This window comes from Calidris pugnax, unplaced genomic scaffold (assembly GCF_001431845.1).
Source record: "Calidris pugnax isolate Ruff unplaced genomic scaffold, ASM143184v1 scaffold24, whole genome shotgun sequence".
NCBI lineage: Eukaryota > Metazoa > Chordata > Aves > Charadriiformes > Scolopacidae > Calidris > Calidris pugnax.
In genome coordinates, this window is record NW_015090922.1 from 28852621 (window position 1) to 28875712 (window position 23092).

Genomic DNA, 23092 nt, shown 5'->3' on the forward strand with positions numbered 1-23092 from the left:
GCTTCAAGTTAATGGGCATGAGAGAGTATTGGCCACGTGAGCTGAAATAACAGCATTAACTAGTTTCGTGCATCATACAGTTACTATGACGGAGGCTGGCTGTTGAAAATACAAACTCCCACATTGCATGCCTTCACACCAAATCTGCAGCAGTTTTATTTAACCCAATGTACAAATACTTCTGGGCAACAAGGCAGATTCTCAGCCAAGGTAGTAGCAGGGAAGCACCCTTGCTTGAGAGGAGCCTCACTTTACGTATCCTAATCCAGCTGGGACAGGATTCTAGGCCAAAGGGGGCAGCAGGACTGATGGAGAGGTGTGAGCTTGGAAAACAAAGTCCGTCCTGAAACCAATAAACCCTGAGTGTGTGCTTGCCTATATTACACAGTCAGACTGAATAACAGGTACCTTGGCACTCCCAATTCCATGAGCTTTCCTTAAGGATTGTGTTGATGAACAATACATATAGATGGCCTTTGCTCTAATTTAACAGAGTTATATATGCAGACAATTGATGTGACTCTGATGTAATATGAAACCTTTAGAGACTGCCTTATAGCTTGCTTGTAAGAAAATAACTTTATAAAAACAAGTACACTTTATTTATAGCCCATTCTATTTTGGAACAAGCATATCATTTCTCTCTCTCAAATAAAAAAAAAAAAGAAAAATAAAAAGTACTGAGACATGAGATTTTTTCTTCACATATTTTTTGGTTGAGTACAGTTTCCCATTCTGTTGACCTTGATTACTGCCTCTTCCAGGTTCTGCTCACTTCTATTTCACCTGAACTAGTGCCTCCACCACCTCCAGGTATCTTTCAGCCAATCTTGGCTCCCAGAACAGTTTCTGGAGCCTGCATGCAACATGTGATCTAAGAATGGCTGTGTCTCAGAAAAGATTCTTCCCTTGCTGCCAAGATGAAAACCACGATTCTCAGCAAAAAAAAAAAAAAAAAAAGAACTGATAATGGTCTCATAATAATGGTCTCTGTGGATGTGGGATTTAGCTCCAACTTATCAAACTCCTATATCTGTCCTGTAAAGTGAAAGTTAGACAGTATTTGAACAAATTCTATTTCACAAATTAGTGTTTGCCTGCTGTTTCAGTGGAAATTTAAGTTCTGTAGTCATATGCATTTGACAATATGTAAGAAGCACGAATATGATAACAAGGTTGATTTAAGAAAATAAATACCACTCAGTACCAACAAATAGCAGAGAGCTGATTTTGTGCCATTCTTCTGTACAGCGTGTGCCCAGTAGTATCCTTCTGTTGACCACCTTCTATCTATATGCACAAAAAACTGACAACAGGTTCCTGCTTTATTCGGGGGGCAGGCACATACAGACTGACAGAGATTTTATCATGTCTCTGGGGCTTCATATCCAAACATGCTCATTGACAGGATCAGTTTCAGATATTGCAATCATCTCCAAGCTCCTCCACATGCTTCTGCCCTTATAGGGGAGGCCCGTAATAAGTTTTTTCTCCTTCATTCCTTTCAGCAGAGCAAATAAAAGTTTCCCTTGTTCCAGAGTTAAGAGGACAGACACATGTCCAACTTTGCCTTGCGCAAACTCTCACTGGACTCAGGAGGATGTAGTGGAGAATGTTGGAAACATGCATTATAAAGACTCTGGAATGTTTGGATTGCCATCATATACACCCTCTGGCCCCCATGTACACTGCACCTGCAGTTCCTCTATCTATGACACAGATAACATGATCAGAGAGCTCAAAACTTACTTTTGCTGAGTGTCTGTCTCAGGCACTTCTTCTCTCCAAGCTACGTGAGGGTATACAAAAGCAAACTGATATTTAGGGGGACCAGGTCCAAAGCTGTGACTGTGACCCCCCCTCTTTATCAGGAAGGACTGCAGTACAGTGAGGCAGAATCATTTCTGCTCTCTCAAAACAATTTACAAATGTAGGGGGGCAAATCATCTCAAAAATCACCTTACCCATGCTTCTCCACTATTTGAACTGCCGTGAAGACACCTGGCATACAGCCCACCACTTTTTAAACAATGCAGGACACAGAATGTGTGGAAAGGACACATGCAGCCCTCAGGCCATTTCACAGCCACAAAGAACTGATACGAAATTAAGTAATCAGCTCCAATTAGACTTTGTTAACAACTTCTGAATGTCACTCCACTAAACAGTACTGTTTCAGCAAACCCAGAAACAATAAAAAATAATCACAAAGGTTTAAAAGGCTTTGACCTATATTCAAACAAGAAACATCAGGCATGGGAAACAGAAAGCATCTATTTCTGCCTCTCTCAGACACACGTGCACACCTGCTTTGCTGCTGCTGACAGCAGATAGCTGCGGGGCTCTTCCTGAGAGACATCCTGCATACCACAAAATAGCTGTAGAATATGAACTGTGACCCCCTTCAGCTTTGATAGACTTGTCAGTTCTCTCAAGCTCTTCCATCCATCACACACACTCTTTCTAATGTTTAACTCATCTATACGAAGATCCCTTGAGGGAATTTCATTGCATCTCTGACACTGGTTTAATTGCTGTCAGGTGGAAATACTGAGTTTTTACATGTGATTAGTCCTATTTGTAACCACCTAATTTCATTGAATGCATCTGGTTGCTTCTTACTTGTATTAAATGAGCATGATTTCCTGACATGGTCGTAAAATGAATGTCACTTTGGAGTTTCCTCACCCCCAGGTGTGCGGAGAAGACTGAGGGTAGCAGTTTTAAAGAAATAATTTACTTTTGTGTCAAGGAGAGAAACTGTGTAACTTTTTGATTGTTCCTGTCATAATAAGCATTTCAAGCAGAAAAAGCTCTCCCTAGTCTCTCATTGTTTAGTATGACAGTCAAGAGAGCTACTGAAATAAAACCAAATATTGCTTGAGGCTGTTCCTGAAGTGGAACTGATCTGTGATTTGAAGGGAGATGGTGTTCTTTTCAGTCTTTAAATAATAAAAATTTATTAACAGCTGCCCTCCAGCATCTCCACCATAGTCCAAAAATTTATTAACCACCAAACACAGCTGCCCTCCAGCATCTCCACCATAGTCAAAAAACCTAGCAACTTAAAAATCTTGTCAAATGAAAACTAACACTAAACTCCTATGCATCTTCCCCTTTCTTAGATACAAACAAAAAATTCAGATCAAAGTGGTCAGATCAAATTGCATAAACTTCAGAGAAGAAAATCTGAAATTCTGATTATTAACCCCAAGGGAACTTTCAGCTTTTATGAGAGTTTTCCAATCATCATTGGAAAACAAAAGGAAGAAAAGCATTGAATGGAAATGTATATGGTCCACCTCTGCATACACATATATGACAGACATGGGTAGTCTTAAGATAGGAGATGGCAATCTAGGGAATTTATTGCAGCCGATGGATAACATTTTGAACCCCAGGTAGCCTATAGGAAGAAGATCTGTGTTGCTTGATAATGCTTGACACCTCTTTAAGGTTGTCAAGAGCCTTTGGGCAAGGTTTCCTAGTGTTCTTCGTGCTGCTGCTGCTATGGAAAAGGAGTACATTCAAAAGGTGGTGAATGGAGCAGCAAGAACAACTCTCAGATCTTTGGGCTGCATCCACAGGATGGAAGGATCTTGCATCCAGACCCATCTTCTTTTCTCTGTCACAAAAAGGTAGGGAAGGGCAGTAATTACAGAAGCTCCCAGCTCCATGCTGAGCTACATGCAAAAATAGGAAGAGGAATCCAAACATTCCCTTTATTCTTTGCAGGAAGGACCAGGCTGCACTGGTTCAGGGCTTTTTCCCTTTAGGGGAGAAAGAGTTTTGCACCATGAAAGGAAACACATACCACAGCCTGAGAACCCCAGCTTTAGGGCAATGATAAGGTTGAAATACTAAGCTCTCACGAATCAGGAAATACCAAGCAGATGACACTTGGCCCTCTGCACTCTGCACTATGCAGGTCCCCTTTGGCCAGCAGTATGGCAAGACCAGGGAACAGATCCTTTTCCTCATCTCTTCCTGTAGTGCTGAATTGATCGCTCCAATTCTGTACAAAAGGTAGACTAGGTTAAAAAAACAAACAAACAAACAAACAAAACAACCACCACAAAATAAAACCCAAAAAAACCCAACACCCAACCACCCAAACCAGGAAAGTCTGTACAAAGTAGCCAGCTTGGATACTATGCAGAGGAGGTAAAGAACCAGACTGTGGTGACAACTGCCTCATGAACTCCACAACTCGTATACTCGCCATTCTTGGTGTTCAGCCTTGTCTGTAAGCAGGTGTCACTTAAGATTTACTCATATTTATTATTAAACTTGATAACAAGGGTAGACCAAGAGACCTGACCAAGAATGAAACTCCTTTGCCAAAAACATGGTACAAACCCAAAGAACCTACAGTCTATAAACAGGCAAGGCATGTAAACACTGAGGAAAAAAGATGTACTAAGGAAAGATCAACTGTATGGGGAGGGAGAAGGTTGGAGCAAAATCTGCAGAGACCAGAAGCAGCCCAGACACAGAGGATGTCAGCTTTGAGCTGTTCGGGGCCAACTCCTACCAGCAAGGTTTTTGCTAGTTCTTTCCTTTGGTTTTACCTCAGTACTACATGTATTGTGATTATCTCACCAGTTACCCTATCAAATTAGCAGTGCTGCATCTTCTGTGCTTCTGTGGGTTTGTCACCAGCCACCAAGGTGCATCCAGCAATCTCCATAAGCAATAGTCATGCCATTTCATCTTGGTGTCAGATCTGGCTTTGCCATCTAGTAGGAAATACTCTGACCTTCTTATTGCCTTCCATCTATCCTGGCCTTCTGTCTAGTGAATGTAAAACACTGACACTTCAGAAGAAGTATATTCATTTTGCACTGGAGAAAATTACAACACTAGGTGCAGACAAATAGACATTTGAGACCTGCTTTTTGCCATTTTTCCTCTAGAAAGAAATCAATTATCAGTTCACGAATATTGCCTTGTAATTTTATTGCAAACTAATAGAGGTCTATCACCAAGCAATGACAGAACTTTTGCTCTGGGAGTCATTCAGCACCTGGAAAAGGGGAACTTAAACAGAAGAGCAATTTACCAAATGAACACTTCTTTCAAAAAATCTTTCCCTTTCTCTCAGAAATGTAATTTATGGAACCTTTCAAGAAGGAAACAAGATGGAAAGATAAAACCTCCTGTGCAAAGTTCAGATTTGCAACTAAATCCACTTAGGCTGAAATCCATCAAAAATTTGACGTGCTTGAAAACTGCCTTCCCAGGAGGATGCAGTCTGAAACATAATCCCATTAAATACAGTGTGGAAAATAAGTTGTCCACTTTGTTTTGTCTTGCTCACCAGAATTCCTGTAAGAAATGCTGTAAAAAAAAATAAAATAGTACGGATACAAGCAATGAAATGAACAGGCCATATTGCTTTCTACAGGGTGAACCCCTCCCAGTGTCCCACAGTCAAGAGAGAGTATATGTAAAGCCATATTTCCCCGCTTGTACACACCAGCCTGCTCTGAGCTCTCACCAGTGCTAATGATTAATTAATGTCAAGGCAAGCCATGTCATTAAAGTCAGCTCTTTTTACAGAGCTGTATTTCACCTTTCAATAGCTTTTGCTGAGATTTTCTTCCATCTGGGATTCTTCCCATTTGAGGGCCTATCTGATGGGCAAGTGCTGAAAAATGAAGGTCCCCAGATTTCTCCCTCCTCCCCCCAGACTTAGGCAGCCGGGTAGAGAAGCAAGGGATTCCCTGCCTTCAGCCCTTCCCAGAGGGGACAGAGCAGCCCGTGCTGCTCTTGTACTCCCTCCCGTGGTGGATCCCTAAAGTGTCACAGAAGAAGACAGGTGACCTCCCTGCCCCTGAGGATGCTGCGTAAGTGATGCCACCACTCTGTGTCTCCAACGGAATGGGCAGGAGGAGAAACGCAGAAAGATCTGCACAGATCCCCTCTCTGCTTTTCATCTTACGTCTCTGAAGTCTTTGATGGTTGTCTCCTAAAAGTAAGCCATCCTACAGACCAAATTCCTTTTACTAAACAAATAAACATATGGTCAAGTCAGAGGCCAGTGTCAGTCCTTGTGACAACTGACCAAAGAGGCCTTGTGGTCCCAGATACGAATCCAGAGTATTTGGATACCTATAGTAAGTCAGGATGAAGGTAAGGGCACTGCAGTCAGCATGGCACACACTTACCAGCCTCACCGAGAAGAGATTTCCCACATTTTAATATCACTGCCTTTCTGATATGCTGCCAATGCCATATTTCCGCCTTGCATTCTCCGAAAAGGCGTCCCAGACACTAAACTCTACCATGAGCAGAAAGATGCCACTCTAAAGAGCAGCACCTAACAAAGAAAAAGGTTTGGGACTCAGTTCTCTAGACTGAATGATCTAGATCCCAGGCAGATCACACAGTTCATGCTGTGTGATACTTCAGGACACATAGTCTGATCTAACAGCACTTCTGTTCATGTAGTCATATTATGGTTAAAATATGGTTAAATGGCTTGTGTGTCCACCAAAACGTGACTCTCCCTTCTCCCCCTCCTTCAGAGTAGTAATGAGACCCAACGGCAGACTTTTACTCAGACTAAACTCCACCACTCCTCCGCTTTACTTCAGATAAGAGCAAGAGAAAGATAATAAAACTGAGTCATTGCTTTCCCTCCCTGACATCCATACATGCCCGCAATCTGCAGGTCTTCTCTGTGCTGCAGCTTGCTACACGGATCATAGTGATTCCATCCTGATTACCATTAAAATTATTCTTTGTCTGACATTACTTGCATTTCAAAAAATGTACAGACCTCTCCTGGGCATTTACGCTGCTTATTCACTGACAGTAACTTGCTTTAATACTGAACAACGAGTATCGATAAATGTATGATGAATCTAGCCTGAACAAAAGACTATGAGCACTTTATGGCTGCAACTGTATCCTAAAAATCTGTAAAATACAGTATGCAGCAATGGCATAAATAAAGAAAGAGCATTCCAGAGCAATGGAATTTTCTTTGCTTTCATGTATGTACTCTTTAGGTGCTCTAGGACAGAGAATAATAGATTTATAGTATATGTATGACAGCTAATTTGTATACAGTTTAATAATGAACACCTAGAAGACAGGAAAGTCTACTATTACATCCTCTGAACAAATTTACGGTAACACAAAAGAAAAAAAGATCTTTACTCAGTGACTCAGAAAGTGACAGAACAAGCAGCTTAAAGTAAATGAAGAAAAAAAAGCTAGGTTCTGGATAGGTATGAGGTAAACATTCCTGAGCGCATTTTCTAGCGGCACACTGAGCAAGCCAGGGAGAGAGCTGGAAAGGATCACCTTCAGGAAATGTTTTCTCTTTCTGTCCCAACAAGAATTCTAGGATGTATTCTCTATTAGCCGGGACTTTGAGCAGCTGATGAAATACTTAGTGGTCATTTTTAAAAGCTAATAAATTAGGAGGAAAAATTCACTGAAGGGCAGTTACTAACTCATCACAGCATTTTCTTCTGCAAGGACTGGCTAAAACTTCAGTTTGGGGGACTGACTACACACAAACTTACTTCACAGGTTCTGTGGTAAGACGTGACACTAACCTTGCTTCTTTAAGACCATTCATAATTTAGTAGAGTCATATTAAGGAACACTCTGATACTAAGTGTTACCACACCAATCTAAGTACCAGTCCATGCACTTTTGGGTAGCTTTCACCTCCCCACATCCAGGAGTTTGTATCCTTGTCCCATGCATACGTTGCACTACACCAATAGCTGTAATTCAGACCAATTCCCTATGTAGATGGGCAACTAGGGAAAGACCGAAAAAGCACAGGAAAAATTGCACTTATTTATGCTGTAACTGCTCATGTCTGCTCAGTTCTTTGCTTATGGCCAATTTCTTGCTACAGCTTAAGTTATCCCTCCTTTTTCTTTGGCATAAATTATTCCATGTAACATCAGCATATTGTAAACTGTAAGTTTTTTCCTGAAGCATTTCCTCTTTTCAGGCTCACAGCCAGTATTGCACTGGAAAGTGTTCTATCTACCACTGTAGATAAATATAAAGGCAGTTATTATCAATTAATAACCAGAAGCGGATAGAGAAATGTCAACAGAAGCATATCTCATGAGACTATCCGGAGCCATTGAGTCCAAAATGATTGACATAATCAGAATTTTGTTGTAGAAGACAGTGGAGGGGCAGAGGAGTCAGAAACTCTTTTAACTGTATTATTTCTGAAAAAAGCATTCCAACTTTCCAGTGTGAAATGCCTTGCATCGTGAATCGTTCACCTGAATTTTTTAAAAATCTACCTCAAAACACAATACTGAATCAACCACAAAATTAATAAGCATTTGAGTTTTGATCCTAAAGAAAAAAAAATAAAATGTTTGGAAATCCCTAAGTCCTTCGCCAAATGTAACCTCCATTCATTGTGCAGCTCTCCCAAGAATGTACGAATTTGTTCAGATAAAAAAACACCACTCCTGAACCAAACGCAGACTTTTATTTGCCATTCAAAAATAGGTCTTTGATCCCAACTCCTTCTGACTCAGTTTTTAATTTTCAGGCGCCTCTGCACTTCCTGGTCTCAGGCCTGACAGGAAATGGAAGTACCAAAATACCATGAAAATGGCTGTGCCTGTGGTGAGGCTGGTCTGGCTGAAGAAATGGAAACACTAGCAAAGTCCTGAGTGAGCCAGATCTTGAACAGATTCGTAGCCCGGTTTCCAAACCAATATGGTTCAGATAGGTTTTGGATAATAGCTAAACCTTTGGAGGCTTCTCAAAATGAACCAAGCCTCGAGGTCTGCCAACTGTCAAGGAATACACATGGCTGTTCCTCGAGGTATTCAGTGGGCACTGGGGCATGGACGAGAGCACCACAACTGGCCAAAAGCTGCAGGATCTACTTCTTTTTTGTTTACCCTATCCTGCTCTTCCCTCCCCATCCACATTTGCTCCCACTCTTCGCTTCTAGTTTTAAAATCTTATGGGTGTGCGATCAACCTGCCATCTCCATTTTATCTTTCACATTATAAGGTAGAGTTTATGTCGGCTGCATGCAGAAAAATTACTTCTAACCCCTGATCAAAAGTTTTGCTGACTCTTTCAGTAATAACCCCCACAGGTTTTGTTTTTGTTTCTTGAGTGTGAAGTGTCTCGAGAGTTTATTGCAAGGAAACATTGTTGAAAGTGTTTTATTTTCAGAGCTGATGTACCCTTGATTGTACCAATGCCCATTTGCAGTAACAATGATGTTAGGATCTGGAGCCACTTACAGTTTTATTTATGGTCTTGGGTTTTGAGTCACAATTAGAGTAACTTTTCCAAATGTTTGGGTTTGCAGGCGCCATCCAAATGGGTCCTTAACTTGGAAAGCTTTGATTGTGTTTAGCTTCCCTTTACTGAACTACCTTAGTGGTCCATCTTATATTGGTGAGTGTTGTGGAAGCTATCCAGCACATTAAATGCTATTGAATACTCACAAAGCATGTGCCAAGGGAGAAAAAGAAAACAATTGTTCCCTGAAATACTCAGCCTCTGATGAAAGGAACTTTTAACAGGCAGAGGTGTTCATTTCAAGAAGCGATTTCAAGCAAACTTTCTTCCTTTGTAAGATCTAAGATCAATATTGTATTGAGAAGGACACATGGTTCAGCAAGGCTTTGAAAGGATAAAATTAAATAGCTTGTGGTATGCTCTAAGTCATCAAGATTTTAAAATAAGAAACACTTGTGTCCCATTGTTTGTACAAGTACATGCACACACACACACCACTGCAACTGATATAAAAGCTGATAGTTCCAAAAGTACAGCATAAACAATGCCAAAGTAAGTGTGGTGGTAAGTGCAGTGATCTTAAACTTACTTATTTGAGGAACAAAATGAGCTTTCTTCAAAACATTGTGTTTCAAAACAGAAGTACCTATATCCTCAAGTTATGACGATTCCCCTAATACAATATGCCAATAAGGCTCAGCTGCCGGTTTCATACATCCCAAAAGAATGGGTGCATCTCACAGAACAGCACAGAAATTCAAAAACATTCCAACAACCTGTGACATGAATTTCAGGCTATTACCTGCCTTTCCATAAACAAGGTAAAAAGACAAGGCTATTTAAGATATTTTCTGGAAAGGAAGAATGTTTTACATTAGTATTTGACACACGGGAAGGAAAAAACAGGAGCAGCCAAATTGGCTACAGTCCCTCCAGATCTCATGGTTTCTTATGAGACAGCTCTCAGCCTACCTTCCCAGAATGAAAACCATTGTTCTGTTGCCAATGTTTGTTTATTTGAAATAACAATAAATATAATACAAAATAATGTTTTCCTCCCCCATGCATCCCTGTAGCTCAGTTAGCAATTCTGAATTGGAATATTATGTTTCCCCTCACTTTGTCTATTATTGCAATATGCTCCTACTCAGGAGACAGGGGAACAACCATAGCAAAGAGTATTTTTTGACCACAAGAGGCCAAGATTGCTACCAATTCAAAGTAGCTTTGGGCTACCTCTAATCCACAAGAAACTCTTGGACCCTGGTGCACATCCTGGCTCCCCAGTAAAGACTCAAGAGTGCATCAGCCCACCCCTCCTGTTCCTTCTCTACCTTGGCACACAGACAGGGACCCAAGTGAGTTCTGTCTGCGTCCACAGCTTCGGCAGAGAGTGACATGTCAAAACACTCATACACTCACTTTAGATGTAGCTCTAAGGACTACAAGACCAGATTCCAGACTGCCTGATGCATCTCAACTACCTGCTGACTACTCTGATGCGCACCTGCCAGAAATTGTCCTGACGGCTATTTTCGAGGCTCTAGGAAGCCATGTGCACACCAGCCTCTGCAGACCTGCAGTCACATATGACTGAGGCACCCAGAAATCTCCTGGAGGTGTTATTTGTGTGAAATTTCTGTAATTTCTTGCTTTTGTACTATTGCAAATGTGCCAACATTCTGAAAATCACATATTCACCTGAACTATAGACATGGGTGGTTGTTGTGGGTATTTCTGTCCAAGAGAAACACAAAAATATTATTCCTGATTAAACGGGGATACAGCTCTGCAAAGTACTGAAAGTCTTCTCCGAAAGTAATACTTGCTCTGCTTCTGGTGCTAAGGAGGACATAAAGTTAAAACAGCCCAGATATCTGTTCAAACAGATAAAAACATAAAGAGAGATGCTGATACCCCCCTCCCTGCCCGGTCATCATACAGTTTTTCACTTACAACCCAGAGATGTTCAACATCCAGGAAAGGAAAAAAACCTCTAATACATGTAATCAGCTTTTGGAAAATTACCTTAACTTTAGAGTTGATTTTGCTAAGGGGGAACTTTAATTTTATTAGCATATGGTTGCTAAGACTCATCTTATGGCAGATTTACCACTGCGGTTAAGGAGACTTTTCCCCCGATATTGCCACTACCTGACAAGCTGCGTATGCCCATGACGGTGTGAGACCATCAGGGATGTGCACGCTCTCCCTGCAATCGTCCCACAGTTTCCATGAAACTCAGGTCCACGGTGAAACATGCTCTGTCCCTGTGGCCTCCAGTTATTTATGAAAATGTCATAGAATCATAGAATGGTTTAGGTGTCAGTTTTTCTTTGCTGCTCTTCCAACCACAAATAAAATCTTCATCTGATGTGCAGAAAAGAATGGTAGTCCTCTGTCATCACATACTGGCACAGCAGGTGAAAAAAAAAGTCATACATTCTTGGTCTTTCTACACAGCCTGGGTTTGTTTTTCCTTATAATTATACTATCCATGAATATTTGAGAAAGGTACATGTGGGAAGGGGTTATACAGTCTGTGAACTATGAGCAAAATGAGTAAAGAATGAGTAAATGCAGGAGTAAAGAATGATTTAGTGCTGTGGTATTTGTCGCTGTAATAGCATTGCTCTTTTTTTGTTGTTTAAATAGGAAAGTACACAAATAGTAGAAATAAACCTGCCTCATTCAAAGCTTAGTCTTGTGGGAAGATGTAAAAAGTATGTGTGCATGAGTGCATTTGTGTGTTGTTTTCTTTCTACTCGTGTCTGACTGTTCATTGTCCATTTTGTGGAAAGATTTCTAATGTCTAATTTCATATGGTCTAGCCATCTCTGTAAAGAAGAGCGCAGGCAGCAGAAAAAACTAGCATCCCTACTCGCTCCCTACAGTCCCATACTAACAGGGCTAACTACCCTTTACCAAAATGTTCAAGTTTGATTCAGTTCAAAAGCTTGAAGTCTCCAAAGCCATTACCTTTTTGGTAGCAGAGGGTGGGGATTTGACCAGGATTAACATTTCTGGTCATGGTTTATAAAGATGAACACTACTATAAGGTAGAGAAGCGAACAATATGCACTCTGGATGGGTGAAGGAGAGAACAGAAGGATTTCAGACATCTCTCAGCTAACTGTGCAAATACATCTGAATGGGTCTAAGACATCTAATTTTTAAAGAGTCTTCCCAAGTGCCCTTGGCCAGATTTTTCTTTGCTTTTGTGAGGCGGGCAACCACTCACTGAATGACAGTTGCATTCAGCAGTGATTTATATACATCTATTAAAAGGCTTTGGCATCATTTGAGTCATATATCATTTAAAGATACCTAACCATCGCAATCACTCTTATTTTACATTTGGACAAATTAAGTTTTGGTAGCATTTCCAGTTTACCTCCATGCTAATACTGAGAACTTTTTTATGTACAGAAGAAAGAATATAACATCTAATCTCTTGTAAATTCTCTTTACATGTTTGTAAAAGTGAACTTGGAATTAAATGCAATGCTAATCTGTTAACTAGAATATCACCTGACAGCCTAAGAGTGCTTCAAACAAGGTTCTTAAAAAATAATAGATGAGAATCACTTGACTTTATTTGTTGTTCACTTTCAAATGCTACACACTATAAAATTCATGGAGCAAACTCATTCCTTAAAGGTTTTCAATTAGCAGCTTCTAATCTACAAATCATTTCCAAATAGCTAGACAAGAAGGCAAAACTTTTTCTGAAGAATTTCAGGTATGAACAGCTCAGCCATCCCCCACCGCCGTTTCTCCTTGAGCTGTCCCTATCCCCCCTACTCAAAAAGAAAATAAAAGAAAAAAAAAAAAAAAAAAAAAGAAAGGAAAAACCTCAACTCTTAGTATTTCAGAGAAATTTTCTGAAAGACTAAGACAAAAAACAGAGTCTATTTCACTTTGCAACTGCCTGTAACTTTAGCATAATAAACTCTAAAGGGCGCAGCCCTCACCAAAACACTTAAAAACAGCTTGAAAGGGGTACTCGCTGCCCGTTATGTTTACTCAAGTACTTGTTTAAAAACACATTTAAGGAAAATGTTTTTATTTCTACAGATTGCATTAATTATAGCTTTGCAAACACTGCGAGCTCTAGAAGAAGACTGAACTGAGCTATTCGTTGCAAACCTCAGGTCTTGGCTAGAGAAGTGGTTATGGCTTATTTAGCAAGCCTAATGAATTGGCTCACCCATCTCTACGCAGAGTTCCATGTTTAGCATCATGGAGCCCGGAATAGCCAAAGAGGCTTGTTTCACGTCGCCTTGTCATTAAAAATAAAGTCAAACCGGTCAACTCAAGGCGGTCCAAGAGCGGACCTCACTGCAGCTTTATTCCTCTTCGGGCAAATAAAAGCGTTAACACGGGCATTAACATCGGCCCTTGTAAATCTCTGCGGAGCCCCGCAGGAAACTTCCCCTTCGCTGCCGCGGGCCGTGCTCTCTCCCCCTGGAGAAACGCACCGGGGCGGCGGTGCCGGCCGCTCTCCGCGCCCCGCTCCGCCCGCAAACCGCGGCGGAGCTCCCCATCTCGGCTGGGGGGGCTCCATCCTCCGCCCAAAGCGGGCAGCGGCCCTCGGCTGCGGGGCGGCTGCGGGGGCTCCGCGGGGGAGCGCATCAGCCCCGCTCAGGTGCGCTCCCCGCCCCCGGGGGGAACCGACCCGCCCGGCGCCCCATCGCCCGGCGGCAGGGCGACCTTACCGTGAGGGCGGAGAGCTTCTGGGCCGGCACGGCGGGGAGCAGCTCCGGCAGCAGCAGCAGCAGCGGCACCCACATCCTGAGGCGGCGGCGGCGGAGGAGGAGGCAGCGGCGGCAGCGGCTCCGGGAAGCGGAGGAGGGGGACGCAACTTGGGATGTCGCTCCCCCCCTCCGATGCCTGCTTTGGCTCCTTTTCAATCGCTCCCGCTGGGAGGTCCCAGCTTAGGTCCTATTTTTCTCTTTTTCCCCACCCCACCCCTTGAAATTTGGGGACGGGACTATAGCGGAGAGGCGGCGGTTTCTCTCTCTTTCCCTGTCCCTCCCTCGCTCCTGGAGAGTCAGCCCCGGCTGGGAGATGCTCCCCAGCCTCTCCTCTCCCGGCTCCCACTGCCCGGGGGGATCCGTCGGACCCCGCCGCCTCCCTCGGGGCGCCGCGCTTCCCTCCGCCCTCGGAAGGGCTTCCCGCCTCGCCCTGGGGGTCTCGCTTGCTTCCCCCCTCAGACTCGTCTACCCCCTGGCAGGGGAAGCGGGAGGAGAAGTTTGGGACGGAGGACCCTCCCACACCACCCCTCCGGTGTCCGCCGCCGGCGGGGGGGTGCCGCGGGAAGGCAGTGCCGCGGCTGCGGAGGCTGGCGGTGTGCGACCTCGCCGAGCCGCGCTTCCCCTTTTCCTCTTATCCTCCCCCCTCCCCAGCCCGGCCTCCGCTTTCTCCTCCCAGACCCACAGATCCTCGCCGATTAACCCTCCCTGGTGCTCCCGGGGGCACGCCGGCGGGGTGAGAGGCGCCCCGACCCCCGGCGCACCCCGACCCCTTCCCGGTGCGCCCCGACTCTGGCCCCGCCGCCCCCGCCCTGGGCACCGCGGGGAGCAAGGGCCGAGGCAGAGACGTTACCGGAGGGGGCAAAAGCCGGGCGGCAGCGGCCTGTCGTGGGGCGGGGGGCGGCAGCCGGGCGTCACCGGGGGCTGCCGGACCCTCGAGCGGGCACGGCGGGGGGGGGGCACCGCTTGCCCGGGGCGGAGCATCCCGGGGAGGTGCGGGTCGCTGCGGGGCTACAGCCGAGCGTGCGGGAAACGCCGGGTGAAACCTCCCTTCCGACGGCTTCGCGCTTTTCTCGCTTATCCTTTAGAAGGCGAATAGAGACATTTTATTATTTCCTTAGAGCGAACCGCCAGAGGATCTCCTACACCCGACTGCCTGAAAGAAACCTTTTTACTGCAGTTTTGTCAATGGAGGAGTCCCCCACTCCTCCCCTGAGACCGGTGGCTCCCTGCCAGCCTCCAGAGATCCCCACGGTTCAGCGGTGCTACCGGGGAGTCGGAGCTATCAGCTTTATAACATTTGCACATTTGTGGGAGAGGACCCAGGCGCAAAAGGGCTTTAGGGAGGCTGCGAAGTGGCACGCTCCCCGCACACAAATGATAATTTCCCCAAGCATCCAGGTTTGTCACACCCTGGCAGCCACACCCTGCCTGAGCCAGGGCTCAGGATGGAGCATGGTCTCTGGAGCAGCAGCTGGAAGAAGGGTGAATCAAGGCGGAGAGAAGTAGATATTAATTACAGACAGGCTTGGGTGCCTTACTTGAGACACCAGCTTCTGAGTTTTCCATATCCTACGATGTTCACGGCATGCAGCCAACAAACTAGTCACAGCTTCTCCAGGTCTCAGTTGAGCAGCCAGAGTGCCCCCTTTTTCAAAAGTTTGGCTTTAAACAACTCAATTATCGACACAAAGTGTGTGAATGCATGTGTGTGTGCATGGCCAGTAATATCTCCTGGGCTTTTTAAATGGGAAAAAGAAAAGAAAGCCATCGTGTGGCATTGCCCAGGTCAGAGAGTGTTTGGGACCCTTCACTGCACCACACAGACCTCCATCAGTCCCAAACTAGCTGTGTCTCACACAGTGGTAGCAGATTGCCATTTGCTGCAGTAGGCATCACAGGACATTTTGCCAGCATGGGTTTCACAGCGCTTTACTCTCACCTGGGAGGTGGTGAAACTTGACAGCATTGACATCTGTCTCGTGGCTGTGACTCCAGCCTTTTTCATACCTCAAAGTTACTCTCCATGTGTACCTAGTCCTGTTTTCCCCTCATCAAACCTCGTATTCCCATTGCCTTGTCAATGCAGTCAGTCTCACCTCTCCAGAATTCATCTCAGTTCCTCTTCCTCCGCCACCAGTCCCAGTCTGTCCTCAGTTGGGTCTGGGCTCCCTTCATCACCAAGCAGCCCCAGAGCCCCACACCTGCTTTCCATCCTGCCACACTCTTTCTAGCTTGCTAAGTCCTCAGCCCCTTTGCCTTCAACTCAGTGTCCTCTTGGGCACTGCCACCCTGCAGCTGGGAAGAGGTGATTCACAGCAAACAGTCCCTTTGCTCTCAGTTTATCTATCAGGACCTACTAAACAGCAGAACAGTTTGGATTTGACATTGCAGAAAAAAAATCCCTGCTCGGACTAGATGAGAAATTTATCTAATAAAAACAAGCTGCAGGTTTTTTGAGAGTTTATAACTTAGTCAAATTTGAGTGGATTTCCACAGAGTTGGCAATAACCAAAAGGCAAAAACTCTGCAAAAAGGGAAGTCTAAAGTCCAGAAACTGGTGGCATTATGGTTTTACAATAAAGATGCCTTGCCAAAATATACACTATTGTTTTGTCTACTGTCATTTCCCCAGTTTTTTTTCTCAAAAGAAACTTGACTATGCTGCTTAAAATTTCTTCTTCCCTTTTTGTTGCCCCCCATCCTAGAAGATAATTCAGCCTAAAGTAAATATTTTTAAAGGAAAATGTGAGACCAAGTGATAAAAAACTGGCAAGGTTTAAGCAACTGAAAATAGTGTTTTATAATGTAAAAGACAGAGTGATTTTAACAGGCAGAGCTACCAGCCACCACTGTGGTGGTAAGAAACCCACCTGCCTCCAAGAACTTCCAGTCTGATTAGATAAGGGATGTAAAAAGGGAAAGAAATGTTTTTCCTCATTATAGCTGCAGGTGTATGAGAGTCACATCGGTATTCCTTACAGGTGTTGACCTTCCTTTTGAAAAGGAGACAGGTTTCCAGAAGGACCCATGGGTCCATTCACAGCAATACATCATGAGTGTCCCCTCTGTGTAGGTGCCACTGAAGGAAAATCTTGGTTTACATTACTTGCTGCAGTATGTCAGTGGTGGGCTTAACCCTAGAGCAGCCCTCAGCCCCCACAGCCAGGCATGTTTTGGGTCATGTGTCAGGATCAGCTTTGACCTAGCTGCCACCTTCCACCAGGACAATATCCAGTCTTGATCTGTGCTACATTAGGAATTGTACTCAATTTTCCTGAGGTCCTACACTTCTGCTCTCATAATGAGACCCCTTTTCTCTTCTTCCTCCAAGTCTTTCTAGAACTGTTATAGAAAGCAACTCATATTGCTTAGATGAGTGAGCTTATGGAGCAATCCTATATAGTCTAACAGCAGTGCATCCAAATATACAGGAAATACTCAGCAGAATTTACTAGAACATGAATGATTTCTTTTCATGCTTTTAATTAGGTCAGAAAAAGACAAAGTGAATTATCTCTCTGCTATAGAGTTGTGCAGGCTGCTTTAAAATCCTGTGGATTGTTGACCATCCTGCATTAAATTCAATGAGATTGTTCCAATAAGGATCTTGGAAATTGTAACTATGAGAAAGGAAGAATTATCTGGCTCTTAACTATCAAGGCTACAGAAAGCAAATACTCTTAGGTTTCAATGCAGTACTGTAACAGCAGGGATGGACTGCTAGATCCAAGACGTGTTACTTGGCTGGGGTATGCAAGTGTTCACAACTCTGCTTCTCATAGCAGGATCAGGTGTTTCTTGGCAGAGGATAATGCAACTCTTATAAAGAGATTCTTTTTCTCCTATGGATTCCTGGCACTGTCTTTTAAAGAACTGCCCTGTGCTCTTACCTGCTTTTCAAGTTTGCTGTTTCTCAAGCAGCAAATGCATTCTGCAGCCTTGTTTGAGGTATATGAAACACTTGATTAATTTTTAAAGTTTGAAAAAATAATGGGAAATAATATTGAAAGCCTAGCAAGCAGTTCCTGTAATACCTGGAGAATATACAGGCACTTCCAGACATGCAGACAAGTAAAGAACAGTTATTTCTATGCTGTGTGGCTAGGACCTGCCTTCCTCTCCTAGAGTTCTACATTATTGAGCAACATGAAGTACTGGTCAGTGACCGAGGCTGATTGGGCCTGTAGCCTGTTTGGCCTGGGCCAATATAAAAATTAGAAGTAATTAATATTTTTACTTGTAAGGCATTATCACTTAGCTTCTTATAAATGAAGGAACTAAGTCAAAACTAACTGACATCAATGGCAAGTCTCCCATGGTGTGAATATGAATATGAATGCAAACCTCACAGTGATCTGAGACTCCAGCCCTACCTAAATTGTGGCATCATTAAACTGTATTCACAGATTTTCATACTTGATATGGGTGATATCCCATATATATCATATATTTGGTTTAAAGGAATAATAAAAACCTCTGCTGTCTTACTTCTTTGTGTTCGCTGTGAGTAGCAGGGAAGATGGAGTCCAAGAGATAAGCAGGAGGAGTGAGAGTTCTTAAGCAAAAAATAAAAATGACTCATTCATGTAATTTTTTTTAAAAATAGAAAATGGTCTTTGTAAAACCTCTTTAACACACGGTTTGTTTTAACACAGCTATGAGCAAGCAGCTGATGAGTGAGCTGTGTTCTGTGCCACTTGAAACGTGGGGTGGAATTTTTAGAAGTGTTTATGGGAACCAGGCGCCGAGATCCTATTTTTTGAGAGCTACACAGGTGAGCCAAACCCTCATGCCAAAACATCAAGGCCCATGAAAAATAAGTTATCAAACAAGCCTTTTAGAAAGGGAACACAATGTAAAGGTAAAACCAAAATTGTGGAGGAAGAGGCCCACGTGTGGCTGGTTGTCCTTGGGAAACACGCATAGCTTGGAAAAACATCGTCATCCTTCAGTTAGACACTCCAGTTTCAGCATGTTGCATTTTTCATGATCAAGGCTTACTGTGAGGAGTTTTATCACACTTTAGTGAGCAGTCAGTATGAGGAAGAAGACTTCATCCTTCAGGGCAACAGGAAAAAAAAACCCTGCTCTGCGTCTTGTGGGGTGAGAGCAGAGCAGTGCTGGAGCCTGTCCCGTCTGTCAGAGACACACTTCTGCCACGCTCTCCCCACCCAGCGCCAGCACGCTCTTCAGACTTCTCATAAGGAGGTTGCTTGTTGAAACGCAGAGAGGCATCACTGCTGACTCACCGACTCACCTTACGCTAAATCACCCTCCTGGATCACCACAGCTCTGTGGCCAGAGGAACTTTTTCACCCAAATGTAGAACTTGGGTCAGTGTGGTTGGGAGCAGGAGCAAACCCCAAAAAAACAGCTGGGTCCTGAGTTAAAGGAGCACCTGGAATGGCAAGAAGGATGTAAGCGCTGACAGAGGGAATAAAGAAAAAGAGAAATAAAATAGCATTTTGGAAATGTTGCTGACAAACTCCATCTGCTGCCTGATCCTCTGGAAACAACCATGGGATTCTGCATGATTCTTGAAACCTCGGAAACAAACCATAGTATGGAGAACGTCAGCAGGAAGAGCTCTGTCTGGGGAGACATAAATTCATGCCTAATGCTTGTAACTAGATTTACACCAACCATGAAAATCATACAGGAAAACAGCCATTACATGAAAAGAAATACTGGCTGTAAAATGCTTTTCTGAGTGTTAGTGAAGTAGCTGAAGTGACATGGGATGCAGGAGAAAGAACACAAAATAACACCAGAAGGTGTAAGTCATAAAACAGCTTTGAAATCATTAGGCACATAAACAGAATGTACTTAACCAATATTATTTTTATTCCCTTTCTTTGACCAGACTTATTTTACTATCACTACCTGTTTACTGTATGGTTGATCATCTTCCAAAGGAAGTTCTTTATACTTGCAAATAAAAGAAGCAACAAACAGGTTGAATGTGAAGATGTAGGAAGCCTTATTGGGAAGATCCTGGGCACCTATCAGAGATGTGCTACCTCATCATCCTAGATGCACTGCTCCTCAGAAGAGCAGGAAGAGATCTGGAGTTAAATGGAAATGCTTTCACAGGAAAAGGGGGGTTATTTTAGCAGTGGAAATTTCATGCAGTCCTAAATGTGGAATAAAAAGCTAGGTAAAGTGCATGAGTACTTCTTATTTCCAGTCGCTAGCATTGACATTTGTGTTGTGTACCAGCTTTCTATTTCAGATTCGTAAACCCGTAGTAACCCCAAAGCCATTATGTCCTCATGCCTCTTCCTCAGCCCTGTATAAAGCAAGCCCCGTGGTCCCAAGCCAGCCTCCTGTGGGCACGAGGTGTTTGCGAAGCCTTCACCACACCAAGCACTCTCAGCCCCGATGCCAAAGCCTAAACAGGCCCAGTGCCAGAGCCACACTGTCACCACCAACAGAGATCAACCCAGGACAGGATGGTGGCGAAGCCGCCTGGGTGTGCAGGCAGCCACCCTTGTCCCTTCCCCACACCATTCCTGCCCCGTACATAAACACAGGGCTTCGGTCTCCTGGGCATCTTGCGCGGAGATTAATTTAGGAAATAGAAAGCAAACAGGGCATAGGCTAGTTGTTCCTCACCCCTTCTCCCCTTCCTTCCTACCCCTTCCCTCATACAGGGCACAGAAGGGAAGAAAAGTGTATTTTCTCCTTTCTGTCCTCAATGACTGCCTAAGGAAAGCCAGAACATATCTTCTGTGCTAGGTGGGAAAACATAACTCGTGACGACAAACAACAGCATCATCCGCAGGGGTGAAATACTGGAAATGTGAGCAAGAGGGTGAGGATGACCCTACAACTGGGGGAGAGCAGGAACGGCTGCCCAACAGGCCCTACAGGGGGTGCAGGTCTGCAGCAGATGCTTTCAGCTAGTTTTTGAGTGCTTCAGAGGGTAGGCAGAGGAGCAAGCACTTCTGGTGGGAAAGTGGCATTATCAGCATGTTGTGGTCTGTGCAAAAATTGCTCTGCTAGACATAGCCAAATTCTGCTTTACAATGGGTAGCAGTGGTTTTTAGTCCACTGAGAGTCATTTTTTCTTACCAAGCTCCCTTCAGAAAGAGGAAAAAATCGACAAATAATGCAAGAATCTCAGTAAAACCTTCAAGAAAAAAATAACACCGTTTGGGGAAAATGCCCATTTCTCTTCCTGTTTATGATTTTCATTAGCTGGTTTTGCCCAGATAATGAGGCACATTCTCATAGACACAGTGGCAGCAGTGAAACAGCAGGTTATCTCATGGGAGTGGATTTGACTACCTTTCTGCTTTTAATCCGTTCTTTCCTTTTGGATTTGTTCGTTATTTCAGAGGCTGTGATTTTCATGGACTTCCCATTACCGTACCAAAAGCCACTGGTTGCACCTTGTGCCACCAGTTTTTTTTTTTTCATTTTTGCTGGCTACTAAACCAATTAACAAGCATACATTCTGGAGAACACGTTGGTAAGTGCCAAGGCTTCTTCAAAACCCTTAAAAAAATCCTGTAGTGTAATGTCAAGAACTCATTTGGGCATGTGTTGCTTTACCACTTTAGAGAAAAGACAATATTATTTTTTTGTTCTAAAGTGAGGCAAAAAGCAGCAAGTTTTATGGGTTTTGGCAGGCTGGTCTTTGTTGCTAACATTTCCCCTTAGGCTGAGTTCGTGGTGAGCTGCTGGCTCTGCGTGTCTCTGAGGCACACGGAGGTAAAGTGTAAAAAGGGTGGCAAAGAGACAAATTTATAGCAAGAACTAAGTGGAAAGACATGACGAACAATTGAGTAAGGACCTGTCTGCTTAGACAAACAACCTGCCAAGGCTCTTTCACTGTAGGGCTGATGTTAGACAAAAAGTTCGTTTCTCAGGGCTGAAGAAAACCTTTCGTTCTCATTGTGGTTTTAAATCTCTGACAGGCTCCATAAACATTAATCCATAAGGTGTTTAAAATTTTGTGCCTCAGCAAAGATTTGTGCAGGTTCTGTGGTTTGTATTTATTTCTATGGGGTGACTATGGCATGAGAAGAAAGATTCTTGCTTTTGAAGTGTAAACACTGGCCCACTTGAGAGACAGAGATATGAATTACACTAAATATTTAGTAAATGATTGGTTTCCACAGGGAGAACAAAGTATTTTGCATTGGAAGAGATACAGAAAAAAAAAGTAGGGAAAGAAAATCCAGTAGTTTCATAACTATTTTTCTAAGAAAGAATGTGAAACACTATCTGTAACTGGCACCTTGTAACCCTTAGGTCATTTGGCCTTTCCTGAGCTCACAACAAGGGCTGATCAGAAATTCTTTGGTGAAATACAATTATACATGTGCTTGTGTCAGAAAACAGCAACTTTTAAAAAGCTGTCCTCTTTACAGGGACACATCAATTGCAACAAAATCCTTGTCAGGAAAGATATCTTGGGCGCCAAAATCAGACAAAGCACTGCCTCTGGAGCTGGTGTTCGAGCTCTCCAGAGGTACAGGAGATCCTCTTCCAGCTCCTGTGTTGCCTGACTGATGCCCAGCTCTCCCACCTCCCACCCTAACCATCAGTTAACCCCACTGACAGACGAGGACAGAGGAATGAAGTGACCTTTTGGCAATCAGCAGGGCCAGGGCTGGGGAAATATTTCTCTAGGAGATTTGGATTTGATGCAGCTGATTTGGGCAGATCAGGGACGCGTATCTTTGTCTCCTGCGTGTCAGGTGAGCATCCCACCCAGCTGGCTAACGTGGGATCCCTGCCTGGTTTCTCAGGAGAAGCTCTTACTGGTATTCTGTCTCAGCACAAAAAAAAAAAAAAAAAAAAAAAAAAAAAACCCTTGCAGCCCTTATCTAACGAGCTCTATATATATGTATTTATAAAAGCAGCAATGCAAAACTCAACACATCTGAACAAGAAGAAAGCTCCAGCCTGGGCTTCTCCCCCACCTCCTGCGGCTGGCTGGGGCAGCGGGGACAGCCCCGGGCAGGGGCAGGAGGATGGAGGGGACCGTCCCCACGGCGTTTGGCACAGCCGAGGCTCGGTTGTGTAGGCTTGGCACAGGAGTGAGGGCCACGGCCGGGCTCGGGACC

General features: G+C 43.9%; 1 protein-coding gene across 7 annotated transcripts in view; it reads right to left on the reverse strand.

Annotated features, from left to right (window-relative positions):
* SMOC2 (SPARC related modular calcium binding 2) overlaps window positions 1-14676 on the reverse strand; it is a 141658-nt gene extending 126982 nt beyond the window's left edge. For 3 of the 7 annotated variants that reach the window (XM_014951162.1, XM_014951161.1, XM_014951160.1), the window contains exon 1: window positions 13977-14676. In XM_014951162.1, coding sequence (XP_014806648.1) covers window positions 13977-14051 — 75 coding nt within the window. In that variant the 5' untranslated portion in view covers window positions 14052-14676. The remainder of the gene's footprint in view (window positions 1-13976) is intronic. The other 4 variants (XM_014951167.1, XM_014951159.1, XM_014951166.1 and 1 more) reach the window with 3 other exon arrangements.
* Window positions 14677-23092: the final 8416 nt, after the last annotated feature.